General features: G+C 35.0%; 3 protein-coding genes across 5 annotated transcripts; 1 reads left to right on the top strand and 2 right to left on the bottom strand.

Moving 5' to 3' along the window:
- Positions 1-445: 445 nt before the first annotated feature.
- On the top strand, positions 446-5,358 carry LOC8261198 (ultraviolet-B receptor UVR8). 2 transcript variants are annotated; one of them, XM_025156933.2, is made up of 11 exons: positions 446-625; positions 742-886; positions 990-1,100; positions 1,209-1,269; positions 1,529-1,647; positions 2,117-2,202; positions 2,378-2,579; positions 3,288-3,341; positions 3,926-4,039; positions 4,631-4,687; positions 4,911-5,057. In XM_025156933.2, the coding sequence occupies exons 1-11, from the start codon at positions 597-599 to the stop codon at positions 4,932-4,934; spliced, it is 1,002 nt and encodes a 333-aa protein (XP_025012701.1). In that variant the 5' UTR covers positions 446-596; the 3' UTR covers positions 4,935-5,057. The 2 variants fall into 2 exon arrangements, with proteins under 2 accessions (XP_025012701.1, XP_002516745.1); XM_002516699.4 differs by having other exon boundaries at positions 449-625; positions 4,964-5,358.
- Positions 5,359-10,777: 5,419 nt separating this feature from the next.
- Positions 10,778-12,577, bottom strand: LOC8261196 (membrane protein PM19L). Its single transcript, XM_002516697.4, has 4 exons — positions 12,220-12,577; positions 11,939-12,116; positions 11,119-11,167; positions 10,778-11,037 (listed from the first exon to the last, which is right to left on the bottom strand). Exons 1-4 carry the CDS (start codon positions 12,350-12,352, stop codon positions 10,855-10,857), a joined length of 543 nt encoding a protein of 180 aa, XP_002516743.1. The 5' UTR covers positions 12,353-12,577; the 3' UTR covers positions 10,778-10,854.
- A 602-nt stretch (positions 12,578-13,179) lies between these two features.
- LOC8261195 (RHOMBOID-like protein 9, chloroplastic) lies at positions 13,180-16,319 on the bottom strand. 2 transcript variants are annotated; one of them, XM_015717744.3, is made up of 8 exons: positions 16,161-16,319; positions 14,957-15,479; positions 14,602-14,809; positions 14,333-14,498; positions 13,898-14,068; positions 13,635-13,789; positions 13,405-13,538; positions 13,180-13,288 (listed from the first exon to the last, which is right to left on the bottom strand). In XM_015717744.3, coding segments are annotated over exons 2-8 (1,353 nt in total). In that variant the 5' UTR covers positions 15,474-15,479; positions 16,161-16,319; the 3' UTR covers positions 13,180-13,286. The 2 variants fall into 2 exon arrangements, with proteins under 2 accessions (XP_015573230.2, XP_002516742.3); XM_002516696.4 differs by having other exon boundaries at positions 13,180-13,538.
- Positions 16,320-16,543: the final 224 nt, after the last annotated feature.

Here is a 16,543-nt window from a genome sequence, read left to right on the forward strand (position 1 = left end):
TAATGTAAAATTCATTTAAAAATTCTATTTATTTTGTTAAAATTTGGTTTAGCTATAACCAATCCTATATAAATTTGATTATATAAAATTTTAAATTTTTCACTTTAAATTTCAGATTTTCAAATAAATTCTACAGATTTTATGGATTTCAACTAAACACAATGTAAAATTCATAAAAGCTAGAGTGAAAGGAACTTGTTTGAGATCTATCAAATTGATTGAAGGATGTCTTTAAAAAAACTAATATAAAATTCTCGTGATTTTTATATTGAACAATGCGTATTTTAATTGATTCAAAATTGTTAAATTTTGTATCAATTTATCTAAAAAGTCAAGATCGTTGACAGTTTGGCACTGGCTACAAGATTTAGTGGGCAAAATGAGCTTTTGTAAGAAAAATAATAAAAGAAAAGAAAACAATAAAAGAGCCTTACGATTAATCCCTCTCCCCCACACACCAAAAACCCCCCACAGTTGTTCTAACACTAAAATCTTGTTCGCTGCTCATCTCTCTTTAAATATATATAAAAATATTATACTTAAAAGCAAAATCCACTTCCTATAATCTCCGTTTCTTCTTCTTTCTTTCAAAAGGAATGGCTACTCACACTTCCCTTATTGCTTGGTCAGTACCCACCTCCACCACCACCATCATCATCATCATCATCTTCTTCTTCTTTTATTTATATGTAAACTATACTTGGACTGAGTCCTTTCTTTTCTGGTTAAAAAAAATGACAGGGGGGCAGGTGAAGATGGGCAATTAGGAATTGGGATTAATGAAGAGAAAGAATGGGTTTGTGTTGTTAATGCTCTTGAGCCTTATAAAGTTCGCTCTGTTGTTGCTGGTAGTCGTAACTCTCTTGCTATTTGTGATGATGGGAAGGTCCTTTCTTTACTTTCCTTCTTTCTCACTATTACTTATAACCTATTTGTGCTTGCCTCGGTTAGGTTTGAAATTTGTTGTTTTGAACTGGGTTCTTTTTTAGTTGTTTACTTGGGGTTGGAACCAAAGAGGGACACTTGGACACCCAGCTGAAACCAAGACTGAGAATATTCCTAGCCAGGTTAAGGCTCTTAACAATGTCAACATTGTTCAGGTAAAGTTTTTTTTTTTCTTTTTTTGGGTCCCATAGTAATTACTGAATTTATCTCTTAGATGATTATCGCATTTTTTATTAGCTTTGTGGGTGGTGTATTTTTCTTAGGCTGCTATTGGTGGGTGGCATTGTTTGGCTGTTGATGATCAAGGCCGTGCATACGCTTGGGGTAAAGTATAATTATATATTACTGTTTTTTCATCCTTCTGTTTCTCTTTTCTTTTGTTACTGGGAAAATGTTTGCCGAAAAAATTTGAGATGATAATTCACTTCACTTTTGTGAAGCAAGCTTCTTGATTGCTAATCGATTGACTTTGGTGGTTGCTTTTGTTTCCTCTTAATGAAGTCAATGGTTGCTTATTGTTCTATTTATAGGAAAATTAGTGGTGATTGCTTAATCTAAAGATGTGATGCATGAGTTGTTTTAGGTGGGAATGAGTATGGGCAGTGTGGCGAAGAACCTGAACGGAAGGATGACACTGGGAAGACTTTGAGACGGGATATAGTGATTCCTCAGCGTTGTGCTCCAAAGCTTGTGGTTCGCCAGGTGATGTACTGTTCTACTGATGTGAAAATTGGTTGGAATTTAGCTTCACTAAAGAAATCCTTGTTACTCTCTTCTTGTTCTTCAGTGACTCAAATGCAAATAATTTCAAAATGCACAATTTAATAGTAGTTAATGTTACTAGAAAGGGACAACTCTTCTTCCTCTTCACATTTTTCACATCAAGTGACTTTTGCGAGGGTGGTAAGTCACATGTATTAGCCTCTCAAAACAAGTTTTATATCATGAGCCTTGCTGCAGTTTGCCTCCTATAAGCAAAAGCCCTGCAAACCTGCTGTGAAAATGTTTCTTTTTGTTCACTATCAGTCTTGAATTGCTATGATCATGGTAGTCCTAGAAAAGCATGATCCTTTTACCCTGATTTTGCTCATATTTTGTATTGCATTTGCATGCAAAATGAAATGCCTTAGCTCTAAATTGGTTTTAATTGTGTTTATTGGTAATACATCAGGTAGCTGCTGGAGGTACTCACTCTGTAGTGCTTACACGTGAAGGACATGTGTGGACTTGGGGCCAACCATGGCCTCCTGGAGACATGTATAGTTTCTTGACTTATCCTACAACTGTTTTATATATTTCATATTTATGTTACTTACCTTATATCTATGTCACTATAGGTTGGGAGTACAAACTCGTTTTGGCACTTTGCTGCCTGCTTGTAATGGTTAACTTCTGATTGTGTGTTTATTGCTTAATTTGTTCCCGTTTACAGAAAGCAGATTTCTGTTCCTGTGCGGGTCCAAGGCCTTGAAAAGGTGAAGCTCATTGCGGTTGGGGCATTTCATAATTTAGCTCTTCAAGAAGATGGAACTTTGTGGGCATGGGGTAACAATGAATATGGACAACTTGGGACTGGGGATACGCAACCTAGATCACAACCTATTCCTGTACAAGGGCTCTCTGGTCTCACTTTGGTATGTATTGTGTTGCCCGCTACCTTGCCTATTGGGATGTTTTAGCCCTCCAGTCTACTAGGAATTGTTAGTTAGCCTAGTGCAGTTATTTGATCTTTTATCTGCTGACTCTTTCCAAACCTTGATTTTTCCAATTCAGTTGCCTCTTTTTTTTTTTTTTGTGAAAAAACTTAGTCCCCATATTATTCTTAAAAAACTCTAAAAAAAGATGCTTAATTTTGTAGCAATTGGATTTTGAAATATTGTATGGGAATTAGGCCATGGATCAAGCATGAGTGCAGTCATTTATCTATCCTAGTATTGGTCAAGTTAACACTTCAATTTGATAGATAGTTGTGGGTTTCCGTATGTTACCATTAGCTACATTGTGCAACTTTGACTACATTTCATAAGACTTCTGTTCCTTGGGACACTGCCTAAGCATGCTTGACACTGTTAAGGGCCAGGTTGAAGGTAAAGGGCTACAAAGATGTTGCAGGGGTTTCAAGCATGCCGAAGCAGTGTAAAGCAGCTAGTGTTTGCTAGGGCCTAAGTGTTGAAGATATTCAATGCTCTAAATATGTTACAGGCAGCTAAAATCCCTGATTAATGGTTATTAAAACATAGCAATGATAATTATGAAGTGTGTTAGTTTTACGTAATGTTTTTGAGATCATATGCTTGATTTTTCACTTTCCTGATTCACTTTATATTTGAGTGCATTTCTAGGTTGATATTGCTGCTGGCGGATGGCATTCTACTGCATTAACTGATGACGGAGAGGTACTGATGCTCTCTCATATGTTCTAAGGCTTCTGCATTTAGAATTAATTATTTGTGTTTTTATTACAACTTGGTTGATTTAACTGTAAACATTGCTGAGAAGTTTATCATGTTTTATGTCTAGATTCTGGAGCTCCTTTGTTATCATCGTCATAATTTAGCATTTGCTATAAATTGGCAACGAAACTTTTAATTAATCATACCTAGAGACCTCTAATTTCACTTATTTCTTGGCTTAAATGTTAATCTTAGTTTAGCTTATTTGTAGATTACCTTGTCACATGTTCTTCTATTTCACTTGGCTTAATAATCGTTCTGGTTTCTGGCTTCTCACAAATGGTAGAACACTATATGGAATTTAATGATCCCTTTTCAACTTCTTCAAGGTCATAAATTACTATGATTTGCAATTTGGAAATCAGATCTACCTTTTTAATTGATCAATGAAATGTCCCCATTTAACACTTCTCCTGTGATAAAATCTTATTATCATTGCATATTTGACCTTCTGTTTGTACTGCCTAGATAATTGTCAAGTTGTAAATCTTTACAAACCTGAATATAACACACATGATAAATTGCAGGTATATGGATGGGGTAGAGGAGAACATGGCAGGCTTGGATTTGGAGATAATGACAAGAGCAGTAAAATGGTGCCTCAAAAGGTTAATCTTTTAGCTGGGGAAGACATTGTTCAGGTACCATCACAGTTATCAAATAACAACGGTAGACTCTTGGAAATTTATAAAGCTTACACCTTAACATACATAAATTTTTAGGTTTTAGGCTTCGTCAACCTAAACTTATCAATTCTGTTGGTCTAGTCAATGTTTTTCAGAGACTTATATAGATAATTGCATTACGAGTCCTGTAAAAGAAAAAAAAGAAGGTTGATTTAGGTCACTGTTTCCGTATAGGTAATTGTTAAGTCACGGGATTTAATAAAAAGTTGTGGCCACTCTTTAAAAATAGAGCCAATTTATATAACAATGTAGCTGACCCTTTGACATTACACTTTGAGGCGGTTGTAGCTATTTGCATAAAATGCATGGACCCAATCCAACTCTGCATGGAGAGCTACATCCATAATTGTAGTACCATCTTGCATTTTCCCTTTTTAATGATTTTAGTGATGTGCAACAAACTTCAGCCCATATTTATCTTCATTATGGAAAGTCTGATATACACAACTAATCTTTACAAAGATGAAAACTAAAGAAATGTTATTTGGTGTTGAGCTATTTCTCAAGTTAACATTTTCTGGTTCTGTTGATCTATTGATAATTCAGTTATCTTGTGGCGGGACGCATTCAGTGGCATTGACACAAGATGGACGAATGTTTTCAGTAAGTAAACTTGGCACCTTTTATACCAATGGCATACCATAGTGGAATACAAGATCAAGAGTTTTATACATATTTATTATAGCTCGTCTTGTTCGCCCACACCCCTAATAGCAGAACTTGGTTGTCTTTGGATTTATCATAACCTTTTCCTTTCTGCATTTTTTCTCTGAGTCACTTGGGCTTTTGCTTTTGTGATCTTTAGCTCTTAGCATGATTCTTTCAGGTGCTGAATTTTAATTCAAAATAATATATGCTGACTCGTTTTGCTGCTGCCAGTTTGGGCGGGGTGACCATGGACGTCTTGGATATGGAAAGAAAGTGACAACCGGTCAACCAGTGGAAGTGCCAACTGACATCCCTCCTCCTAAGAGTCTTAGTGGCACTGAAGAAGCCGAGGGACATTGGATTGCTAAACTGGTCGCTTGCGGCGGACGGCATACTCTAGCAATAGTAGAGTGGAAGGTTGACGAATCAAAATAATTATGCAATAGACTTAATGCTCTGTTGTATAATGTAAAACTAGACAATACAAGATAAAAAAATAAATCATAGAAACATTATTATACAGCTAACTATTTGGCAGCTTTATGGCCTGGGCAACTCAGATGGTATTGACTCTGCATCAACTTAGATGGTAACTTATTGCTGAAAACTATCGCCTTCCTGTTCTAGCTCTGGTGTTCTTTTGTTTTATGGATGGAAATTTTTGGTGGTGTCATTCTCTCACTGTATAATTAGGCAACTAAATTATTAGTTAATAATATAATATTAAAAATATAATTAAAATGTTACTTTATAGGATTAAAATCTTTTTTATTAGAAAAATAGCTTATTAATTAATATATAAATATAAATATTATATATAAAGCATAATAATTATATACCATAAAAATCATAAAAAAAGTCACCGTAAAAATAAAAATTTGTGCAATGCGTAAATGTTCCTTCCTTTTTTACATCTTATATCCATAGTACAAATGGATCCAACATATAATTATGCCACTAATTACTCCTCGTACGTTTGGTATTGATGGTGACACCTGTACCATAGTAAAACCTTCTACTTGAATCGTAAGTGACCAACCTTAATCTCCTTAAAAGACCAGTCATTTTACCTTCCTAGTTTAGCAGAGGTAGAAGGGAAGTTAAGGTCATTTTAAGTGTTACATAATGTAAATGGAATGTCAGACCATTCTGTGAATGTACCTGCAACATCAAAACTAATATAATGTAATATCAATGTATTGCCAATTTAACATATTTGGTGGTGATTTAGTTAAAAGAAAAATAGTTGATACATAAGTAAAATAATCACATTTTGCAACAAAAATTACTAATTTAGATTACATTAGACTGACATACCATTTTAGGAAACAATCATGATCACATCATAGTTTTACTCAACAAAAGGAATTCAGATTGTTTATTAAATGCCTGCATACTGTTAACGAATGCCGGTTATGATTATTGTTTCCGCTCTTGTTGGCTCGGCTACTCCAAATTTGGTAAGAGTTCCCCACTTTTCTCTTTGTTATAGACCAACTAATATTTATCATCAATAAGTTTTTCCTATAAAATGCAAACTAGAAATAAGAAACCCTAAAATTATCTAACAACTAACTTAACACTCGTGTCTTCCGCGAAACTTAATTATATATGTTATTGATAAATTATATATGTTTTATTTATAAATTAATTTTATATTCATATTTTATAGTTAAATTTATTATATTTTATACAATTATTATATTAGTCGATTTTTCATTTAAATTATTATAATTTTTACTATAGACTGCATAATTAATAAAGCATACATATTAAATATTTTATATTGATATTAGTCTGTATGTGAAATATAAATATAATAGCTATCCAAGCATATATAAATGTAGACGTAGTAATAGAGAGACCGGTCTAGTTCAAAATTCCAATTCCAGCTGGTTCCAATCAATTTTTAAAAAATAAAAAATTAATTAAAATGAATTATTTTATTTTATGAGTTAGAATTGGAATTGATAGTTCCGATTATGGCTGACATAAAATTGATCTTGAACTCGTCTCTTAGTTTTAAGCTGATTCTAGTATGTTTTGACCAATTCAGTTATGCTTACCTAATTTTATTGACTTGAATATTAAAAAATAAAATAAATAATATGAGTGTCTATGAAATGTAAAAAGAAATAAAGAAGATCATACTTAAGATCTAATTGTATTGACAATATAAAATATGCATGAACATATACAAATAATTGTTCATTACAAGGCTTAAATGAGGAGAGCAAAAGTCTTCTAATAATAAAAAGGCCATTACTTTTACAGATAAGAATTTGCCTTTAGAAGGGACCATAAATAAAGTTTTTTTTACACAACAGAGCTCAGGGGGGAAAAGGACCTCATATTTCATGGTATAAGCATAACTTCTCAAGGGCCGCCCCAAATGATGAGTGACCTCATCACTATGTCCAGGTACCGTTCTTCGTACTAGACATGTTTCAAAATGAGTCGTTTGGTTGAGGGCCCTAAGGGATTACGAAAGGCCTTAAAACTAGTTAGAGAAAGAATCACCAACTGATGAGATCGAAATATGTTTTAAGAGTAAAGATGACAACTATGTATCCCTTACATAGAGCCTAAGTTTCACCCTCCCTAAAATCAAATATTCTAGGTTCAAAAAGTTAAGTACGAATAAGGAATATTTATGAAAGCACATATATCTGCTTAAACTATGAAACCTAGCTTCCACTATATTAGACGATCCTTTGTCTATCCTAATAATATTATCTTAGTATTTTATCCTATATTCATTTTATTCATCAATCTCTTTTATCTTTATTAGCATGTGAGGTGAATAAATAAAAGACTGACCTAGATATAGGCACTTGAGTACATCAGTTATTTCTTAGGGAGGAAGCACATTGATACTTCTAGTAGTCCTAGCCAAAAGGCACTTTGGTGCCTTAGATTTTATCTTTTTCATACCAAAATGTTCAGAATACTTTTGCAATTGTTATTAACTCCTATTCTAGGTATCGAGTTCATTTTAGTCTTAGCATTTGAGATGAGCACATAGTGAAGTACGAGAGCTTACTTTATTACGCTTTAGCTTATTTTTATGTTTATACATATGGAGTGATCATAACAACTACTAAGTCCAATTTTACTCTTTATTACATATGAGGTGAATTTCAAGGTATAAAGTAAACATACATAGAAGGAGGCGAGGGGCATAAAAACCCGAAAGGGGTTAAGAAAAACTGAAATGAAACTAGAAGGGAAAGTTAAGCAAACAATGGCTTTAAGGGACTAGATATAATTTAATACATGTAAAAAATAGTACTATCTAGAGGAGTCTGGATGATTTTTAGGAGTCCTCTAAAAAAAATATCTAACTCTACATTTTCAAGTTAGCAATAAACATAATCCAAGAATATAATAATTAAAAAACATGTAATAAAATAAATAATGTAAAAGAAAATAAAATGACCAATATAACTTATAAAATTGAAGTAAAAAAAAATTAAACAACATTAAATAAAATAATTTCATATTTCACAGGAGTAACCTCGCGTTGGTGCAAGGTCCACTCTTGCAAGGACATACCCCTTAGTACATAAGTGGCAGATAGTGTCATTTAGGATGTCTAACCTTCTATCCTGGAGAGACGAAACTGAACTGGCGCAAGTATAAGGTCCACTTGCGCAAGGACAATCCCTGAAGCAGAGGCAACAAACGAAACAATGTCGCTTTTGCTTAAAACGTGCTGTTTGGGTTCAAGTGGCTTATGGACCCGTGCAAGCGGAGGGTGACCTCGTGCGCGCTCAGAGGTCCGGAGCCTGGAACTCAGCAAATAACATCGTCTTGAGCTAAAATGATATCATTTCAAGCCTAGAGGTCTTGCACGCAGAGGGGTGATCTTGCACGGGCATAGTGGCTCAAGTCCTAATGATTTTAAAATGACACCATACATCACTAAACGCAAAGTAATATGTTAAAAACGATATGTAGCTGAGGGATAGAGGCTGACCTCACATAAGCATAGGGTCGACTCGCACGAGGTCAACGAGCCCATAAACAAAAAACGCGATTATACAAAGAAGAAAGGCAAAGATATAATGTTGATCAAAATAAACTAATAAATAGATAGAAAATAAATAAAAGAATATGCAATAAACATGAAAAATATGAAAAAAAATGAAATAAATAATAAATTTAAATCCTCAAGTGGCTACCTTTTGACTTGTGAATAAAAAGAAATAGAAGAAAAAATAGTTTCCAAAAATCTAGAATAATTGCTAAAAGGAAGGAAAAAGTATAAGTACTTCTTTACTTTCTTCTATATTTTTTTGGACTTTTCATAATAAATTCTCCTATTTAATTTTTTAAAATAAATAAATCCCCACTAACCAACTAATCCTTAACTTAATCATTAGGAGAAGATATTTATAGAAAGACTTTTGTGTCTTTGAAAATGTGGTTGGAGGAGTGTTTTTCTGCCCAAAACCCTCCAATGAACGGTTGACACGTCATTAAAAGATGGCTTATGCACAGCTTGGACATGCACGAGGTCAGAGCGTATCTTGTTCGAGGCTAAGGTGGGCCCATGCTTCCAAGATTACACTCTGTCTGGGCAGGATCCAGATGGACTCGCGCAAGATCATCGTATGCTCGCGCAAGGTCACCTTGGACCTGGGCTCGTTCAGCTTTTGGACCAAGGATCTTTTTGACTCTCTGTTCTTTTTCTTTTTATTGATTCTTTAAGTGATCTTTCTTGGATTCTAGAAACCAAAATGCCTTTCTTATTTCAATTTTGAGTCATTTTTCCTGGGTTCTAGGAACCAAAATGCCCTTTCTTATTTCGACTTTTAGTCATTTGAACCTTCTTATTACTGATCTTTATATAACTCCAAGTTTCGAATTTCAATTATAACACATGGTTAAAAGTGATTATTTTCCATTTCTGAAACATGAAAACGGACCTATTGAGTTACATTTTCTGGTGATTTGGGTGACAAAAGTCAGGTAAACTACCAGTTTGCAAGCAAGCTTGTTCTGTAATTTGTACATTAGATCATGAATGTGAGACTCTGTATGCAGGTAGGAATATTGGTTTAGCGGCAGATAAGAACATGTTACGTGTGGTTCTTGGTGGAATTCCGTATGATATCTCGTAATAACATATATTGTTTTGTAATAGAACAACTTTTATATAACAAAAAGAAAAACCAATGCAACTGATTAAATTACAGCAGAGGGCAAGCACTCTGCCCAGTCACGGCTGTTCTAGGGGAGAGAGCTTGGCGTCGAAAATATCTGAGAGACTGGTAAGTGGTAACTCACCACCTTCATCAGTCTCCGCTTGCTTTTGAGATCTACATCTAATGGGTATATGCAAAAGCCTATCTATTACGTATTTAGCCACCATTTTCTGAGAATTTTTCTTTCTGGATTTTGGGGTTCAATCTTTTCTTTTCCCAAGATAATGACCTATTTTTCCGTTTTTTAGATTTTCATGCACTTGAATGCTTGAATTGATCAAAGGAAGAAGTTGTCCAATTTCTCCATTGAATGTATTGCCATACCAGTTACTCCCTAAATACTCGAGTCATATTTTCAGTTTGCATACAGGTGCAATAATAAGTGGCATGTTTTTAGTCAAAACAAGTGAACGAATCTCTCTCTCATAACTAACAGATTTTCCGACTTCATAGACATTGCAGAATTTTCAGATGTTTAGAATCAAGTAAGTACCAAGAAGCTGGTTTCCTTTTATTCTCTCCCCCCCCCCCCCCCCCCCCCAACTTCTCCTGAGTGATTCTGTTGGACGGGAACTCGAGAAGTTGTATCAGCAAAAGGGAAGAAGGTCTTTTGCATCTTTTGACGGTCAAACAAATTTGGAGTTACAAGAAGGATTTTGAGCATTAGCTAGCACCTTATAATCATTTGCTTCAACATACCATTTCGCATGCATTCCCAAAACTCACTGCCTTAACAAAAATAACAAACTGAGAGGAGCAATAGGCATCGGTGATTGAAACCATAATGCATGGAAAATGAAACCTAGCTACAACAAACAAGGGGGACACACCAACATTTATCCAGAGAAAATTAACAGGCAGCAATCAGCAAAATTAATGTACCTTTACAGAGATATGTACAAAAGTTTGTTATCAGATGACTGCAGAGGTGTTAGCAGTCTGGGGTTCAATGCTCCTGGCAATGCCAGGACCACGGTCACACTCATGGTTATGAAAACCAGGTCCATATCGGGGATTGAACATCCCAGCATGAAGGAGTAACAGATACAACAACTGGCTGAGGAATGATACCGTGATCAGTGCTTCCAATGTTTTCTGCAAATCACCAGTTATCAAAGGCACAGGAAAATATTAGGATGACATTCAATAAGGCCAATCTAATTTGTAAGTTCTTACCAGGCGTTTTCCTCTATGCCCTCCTAATATGATTTGCTGGCACACAAGTCTGTAATGGAAACACCAACCAGATTAGATGGAAAAATGAAAGAATTCTTTGCATGTGAAAAAACTGCCAGAAAATAAGAGAGTGAATACAAAAGAAACTCCGCATGATTCAAATCTAAGACCCAATAACAACTTCGTTTACATGAGTGGAAAACAATGTTGAAAGAGGCATGTCGCCTTGTAGTCGAGCAGCAGCATGAATCAGAGCATGTGCTGTGAAACCTTAAGTCTGACTATATGCAACTGCAGGCAATGTTAAGACACAGAATGATAAATTTAAAAAAAATATATTGCAAAAAAGAAATAATTCTCAGTCTAGCAACTATATTTTAGTAGTTAAGACCTAAGATCTGTGAGTTGACATCTTGAGCTTTGATCATTGAGTTGAACCCTATTGAACAATCCTGCTTTCCAAATTCAGAATTAGCATAATCAACCTTTTCTTGATTTCAGCACTCTTTAGTTTCTTGTGGATTCACTGCAACTAATCTTTGTGAATCATTAAGCTCTTGTTCCGAATTCATATCAGATTGATCCTAAAATAAGAACATAGTGCTTAGAAGTAATTCATATCAATGTCGTGCATAAAAAGTAGTTACAAGATAGCAACAATTCACTGCAGTACACGCCATTCCTTGTCAAGGTCAATTTCAAGGTCATATGAGGAAAAAAAAAAAAACATCTTGAAGCAATAACAGGAATGGCAAAAGCATTTATATGTGTTCAAAATAGCAGCTGCTAGAGATGAGTGGTGTGAGCTAAACACATATACCCAAAAGCAAGAGCAGCAATAGCCCAAGAATTTATAGCTAAAGAAGTAGCAGAGGCCAAACTATCACTCCTCCAAGAACGAAAGTGCAGAATCCCAATTAGCACAGAGCTAGCACCAATCACCCCAGCTATCAAAGCATATACCAACATAAAGCTTGTTGATGGATTCCCACCTAAATCTGTTGAAAGTTTTACAAAATCGAGAAACCCAAAACAAAAACAATTAAAACAGGAACACCCACTAATTCAATTAGCAGAGAGATTGTGTGTGGAAGAAATTACGTGGGTGATCCTGTTGACCATCGATGTATTTATCAAGAGACCAACCAGCAAGACCAAGAACAATAAGATGAACAATTAAATTCACTGCTAAAAGAGGACCTATTAAGTCTCTTTGAACTCTCCCTGGTGCCATTTTATTACATGCAGAATAAATAAACTCCAGTTACAACAGAACGAGAAAAGGTTCACGGTTCCGTTCAAAAACACTAGAAAAATGAATAAATGGAAGTGGGTTGCTGTAGCTTGCTGATGATTAAGGAGTTTGAGCCAATATGCTTTGGATTTTCACGACAGAAACCGCCATTCTGTAGTTTTCCGTGCAGCCTTTTCATTTTTTCCGTGCAGCCTTTTCATTTTATTAATTAATTTTACAATGGCCTCTAAAAGGCCGTTAGTGAACACGTGTAGTACATGCAGAGTCTACATGTCATTTGCAATCCAAGTCCTGGTGGAGTTGATCCTTATATTGATAGGACATGCAAGTTCCAGAGATCTTGAAGACACCATAAGATTGAAATAATCATAAAAATACAAAGAACATAAGATCGGATCTTCACTAAATTACCTGTTTATACTCTACCATTTTAATGATTTTCCAACTTGAACTCACTACTAAATTAGTGTGCATATATGTTTTTCTGTTGCACATGCTAATTGTGTTACAACACCTTGTCATATAAACGAAATACGTGGAAACAGGGTACTCTTGCAGTTGACCTTGGGACTGTTAGCTCAAGCTTAATATTTAAAAACACAGCACATAGCCAGTAGCCCAGTACCCAGCTCACAAGAATGTTCAGCATTTACTCATTACATCATGGCCATTTCACATGCTTCCCTCTTATTGATGCAAGCATGCTGAGAAATCACCACTTTGTAATCTTACAGTTTATAGTCTTTGATCAGATCAGGTTCAAGATAATGAAGTTGGAAATGAGATGCATCAACACAGCTTCAAAATTGAGGGATAACAGAAGGATATAATTATATTATGTGTATACAAATATTTGTGTTTGTTTCCTACATATAGATCATATGTGACCCGCAGCCATTTCTAAGGTATTGCATCCTGTTTCCAAAACCATGCCAAGTCATCAGGCTCTAAAGTGTCTAGAGGAGGTTCAATAAAGAAAAGTAAAGAAATTAAAAGGACAATGAGGACAGCAAACAAAATGAGTGATTTACAAGAATTAGCATATCCTCTAACGAATGCAACGCCTTCATCTTGACCACTTCTTGAAGATGCATTATCCAGTTGCAGTGTAGGGCAAGTGAAATATCCATAGACTATCCCTGTTAAGGTTGCTCCTAAATGTGTCCTTCATAATGTAACAATAAAAAAGATAGACAACCAATCAGGAAAATTCTGTTCTTTAAATGTCGAAGCAAGATTCCAACTAGCAGTAAAATCCTACCAGTCATCGATCGGTTCGAAATGGCTCAATATGAAGCTGAGACCAGTTATGATTATTGCCTTCTGGAACATACTCTCTGAAATATCCTTCGCAATTACATCTTTATTTTGCATTTGAAAAACAAGCCAAGCTCCAATTATGGCAAATATAGGTCCCTGCATACATAATAACTTATACACATGAATCAATGGAACTCTTTGACATAAGTGTAAGAAAATGTGGAATAGAGAGAAGAAACAAATGGAAGGTTCTATGATGCTTACTGTTCCACCAACAGTTGGCTCTGGTGTGTGGAGGAAGCTTGTCAAGTTGCCAGAAATTCCTCCAAGTATGAAGATCAAGACAAACGTAAATGAACCGTAACCTCGGCTAACTTGAGGTCCAAAAGTAAGAAGTGACCAGCATCCAAGAGCCATATGAAACACTCCTGAGTGCTGCATAGGCAATTTTGTTTGTGAAATAGAACATTATAGCAGTGTTCAAACCAAAATATTAAAATATCTGTAAATGAATGTTTAGCGAATTTTTGAAAATGTCAAATAAATAAACTTCTTGCATAATAAAATGAGTACTATTTTCAAATGGCAGTTGCCTTGTTAATCAAGAGATATGAAAAAAGAAAAAGGTTTGCTTTGTTAATCAAAGGAGATGAAAAACAGTTACAGAATGGAAACACGAACCAATCATCAATCTTGTACCAGAAACATTGGTGTCAGTAGCCTCCACCATTCTCCAACCAGGATCAGATCATTTATCTTTGCTCCATATAATAATGGGAGAGTGAATAGCTCAAACTCGGAATTTCTAACTGGACTCGCTAGTTCAAACAGAAAAACAGCGATATTTATAGAAACCAAAATACTCCTGCATGACAAATAGAGGTAAGCATGGTGTTAGCCACATTCTATAAGAATCACACTAAAGCTAAAGCTAGATTAATGGTTTATAATCACAGGACTTAACTTACGTTAAGTACAGATCAGAGGTTTCATCATTTTGCTGCAAGGCCTGAGACCTTCTTAAACCCCTATTGGCATCCTTCTCTCTCAACTTAACAAAACTTTTCGGCTTCTCCTCCTCACCTCTTTTAGAATCTTCATAGACTGAGACCAGTTTTTCTGATTCAGTAGTTAGATCATCAGAAGTTGATGATACATAATTTTCCAAGTTTGAATCTGAAGCCAAAAAAATGTGGATCAGATATCTGTGCAGTGAAAAAAAATTCCATTCTTTCATTTCATTCTCCATCAAAGTACATTAGTACTAGTCTTAAATTTGAGAGTTGAAAATATGATGGGAGAATTTAAAAAATGACATCTAACCTTTGCTAAGTTTGTCAAGATAAGAATTAAGAGATTGCAGTTCCTCTGTGGGGTTGATTTCTTTGCTTTTATTTCCTAACTTCGTTGTCTCATCAGAAGAATCTGTAGAAGGCTGATTTGCATCACCTTGGAGTTTTCCAAAATAAGAATCTAGCAACCTCAATTGCTTCTCATTAATACTAGTCTTTGATGCATGCGAACCCATGCTGGAATTTTCTCCTTTCATGCTCCAGACTCTAAGTACGGCGGATGCTTCAGTCATGTTCTGAACATTAGAAGTGCCTTGGTTGAGAAATGCTCCTTTAGAGGCATTCAGTCCTCCCATCTTTCTTTTCAATAAAATATCAGCAGTGGGGCATATGACTTGCCAACTTTTCCGTGTATCACTGAAAATACAGCCTTGTGGAAAGGCTAAACATAAACACACAAGACTTCTCTCATGCTGTCTTACTGAATGTTGAGAAGTAAGAAGATGATTTTTATATGGCATTTTGTAGCATACTGGTACTACAGCCATGTACACCTGAAGATTTTAACAGGAAAAATTGACCTGATTATTGTAAATTAAGTTATTCAATATTTTGAACAAATCCCAAAAATAGAAACTTCCCATTATCCAATAATGGCTAAATGCCCAAAAGTACACACTAATTTTATCAGCAACTAGAAGGGGAAAAAAAAAAAACTAATTAAGCTTTATTTATCAAGTGTCCTACAAACTTAGTTACATAAAAAACACCTAGCTTTGTTATCCTAGAAGAAAAAAGAAATCCAATATAGACAAAGTATAATTCCTTGAGTTTTGCAGATGTTTGTACGTTAGGGCTTACAAGTTACAACTGAGATAGCACTTGGGTATTCACCAAAACATAAAATTGCAAATCCATTGTCTTAAAGTCTTTCTCTGTTCTATATTATATATTATATTGTTACCCAATTCCATTGTTGCAATGTACTGAGAAAGCTCCTTAGTTTTCCATTTTGAGTTTTCAAAGTAATAGAAGTGCATGGTACTAACTCTAGTACAACCTAAGATGAGAAAAACAGAAGAACCCAGAAAAACAAACAAAAATAACGGATTCAAGTGGTGGACTTCAAAATTATATCGAATTTGCTCAAAAGAACATGCAGCAAAACGAACTTCACAAAGGGGGAAAAAAACAATCCCAAGAAATGCCATAAAAGATGGGGAGTTAAAACATACCAAAATCAAGCAACTCTATCTCGAAAAAGCCCAAGACAAAGAGTTACTGTTGCAGACAGCTTTCCTTTAGTAGAAAATTACAGGAAAATTATGGATGTACTTTAATAGAGTTCAAGAATTACTTGGATAAATTCTGGGATTGAAAGTAAAAGCAGAATCAAGAATCTAGTTATTGCTGATGCCTTATCTTTGTTTTGCCCATACACAGACTGCCATGTATAATTCAAAATCAATCTTAACCACCATGTTGGCATCAGGCTGGCCCCACCAAGGATTTGCATTGGACCCATGAAATTTAGTGAACTCAATGTGCGGTTGCGGTCTAATTTGAGTAGCAGGGTCAACTTCAATTATAAATTTATATTTTTAGCCACCGTGAAAAA

Source organism: Ricinus communis, chromosome 5 (genome assembly GCF_019578655.1).
Source record: "Ricinus communis isolate WT05 ecotype wild-type chromosome 5, ASM1957865v1, whole genome shotgun sequence".
Lineage (NCBI taxonomy): Eukaryota > Viridiplantae > Streptophyta > Magnoliopsida > Malpighiales > Euphorbiaceae > Ricinus > Ricinus communis.

What these genes read in the sequence shown, in the direction of transcription:
- LOC8261198 (XM_002516699.4), top strand. Translation starts at nt 597, where the DNA reads ATGGCTACTCACACTTCCCTTATTGCTTG. An exon ending in CACACTTCCCTTATTGCTTG is followed by an intron (nt 626 to 741) that starts GTCAGTACCCAC and finishes AAAAAATGACAG; the next exon opens with GGGGGCAGGTGAAGATGGGC. An exon ending in GGCTCTCTGGTCTCACTTTG is followed by an intron (nt 2,580 to 3,287) that starts GTATGTATTGTG and finishes GTGCATTTCTAG; the next exon opens with GTTGATATTGCTGCTGGCGG.
- LOC8261196 (XM_002516697.4), bottom strand. Translation starts at nt 12,352, where the DNA reads ATGGCACCAGGGAGAGTTCAAAGAGACTTAATAGGTCCTCTTTTAGCA. An exon ending in ATTGCTGCTCTTGCTTTTGG is followed by an intron (nt 11,168 to 11,938) that starts GTATATGTGTTT and finishes TTTCCATTACAG; the next exon opens with ACTTGTGTGCCAGCAAATCA. An exon ending in GGCATAGAGGAAAACGCCTG is followed by an intron (nt 11,038 to 11,118) that starts GTAAGAACTTAC and finishes GGTGATTTGCAG; the next exon opens with AAAACATTGGAAGCACTGAT.
- LOC8261195 (XM_002516696.4), bottom strand. Translation starts at nt 15,473, where the DNA reads ATGGCTGTAGTACCAGTATGCTACAAAATGCCATATAAAAATCATCTT. An exon ending in ACCTCTGATCTGTACTTAAC is followed by an intron (nt 14,499 to 14,601) that starts GTAAGTTAAGTC and finishes TTTGTCATGCAG; the next exon opens with GAGTATTTTGGTTTCTATAA. An exon ending in TACTGACACCAATGTTTCTG is followed by an intron (nt 14,069 to 14,332) that starts GTACAAGATTGA and finishes TTGCCTATGCAG; the next exon opens with CACTCAGGAGTGTTTCATAT.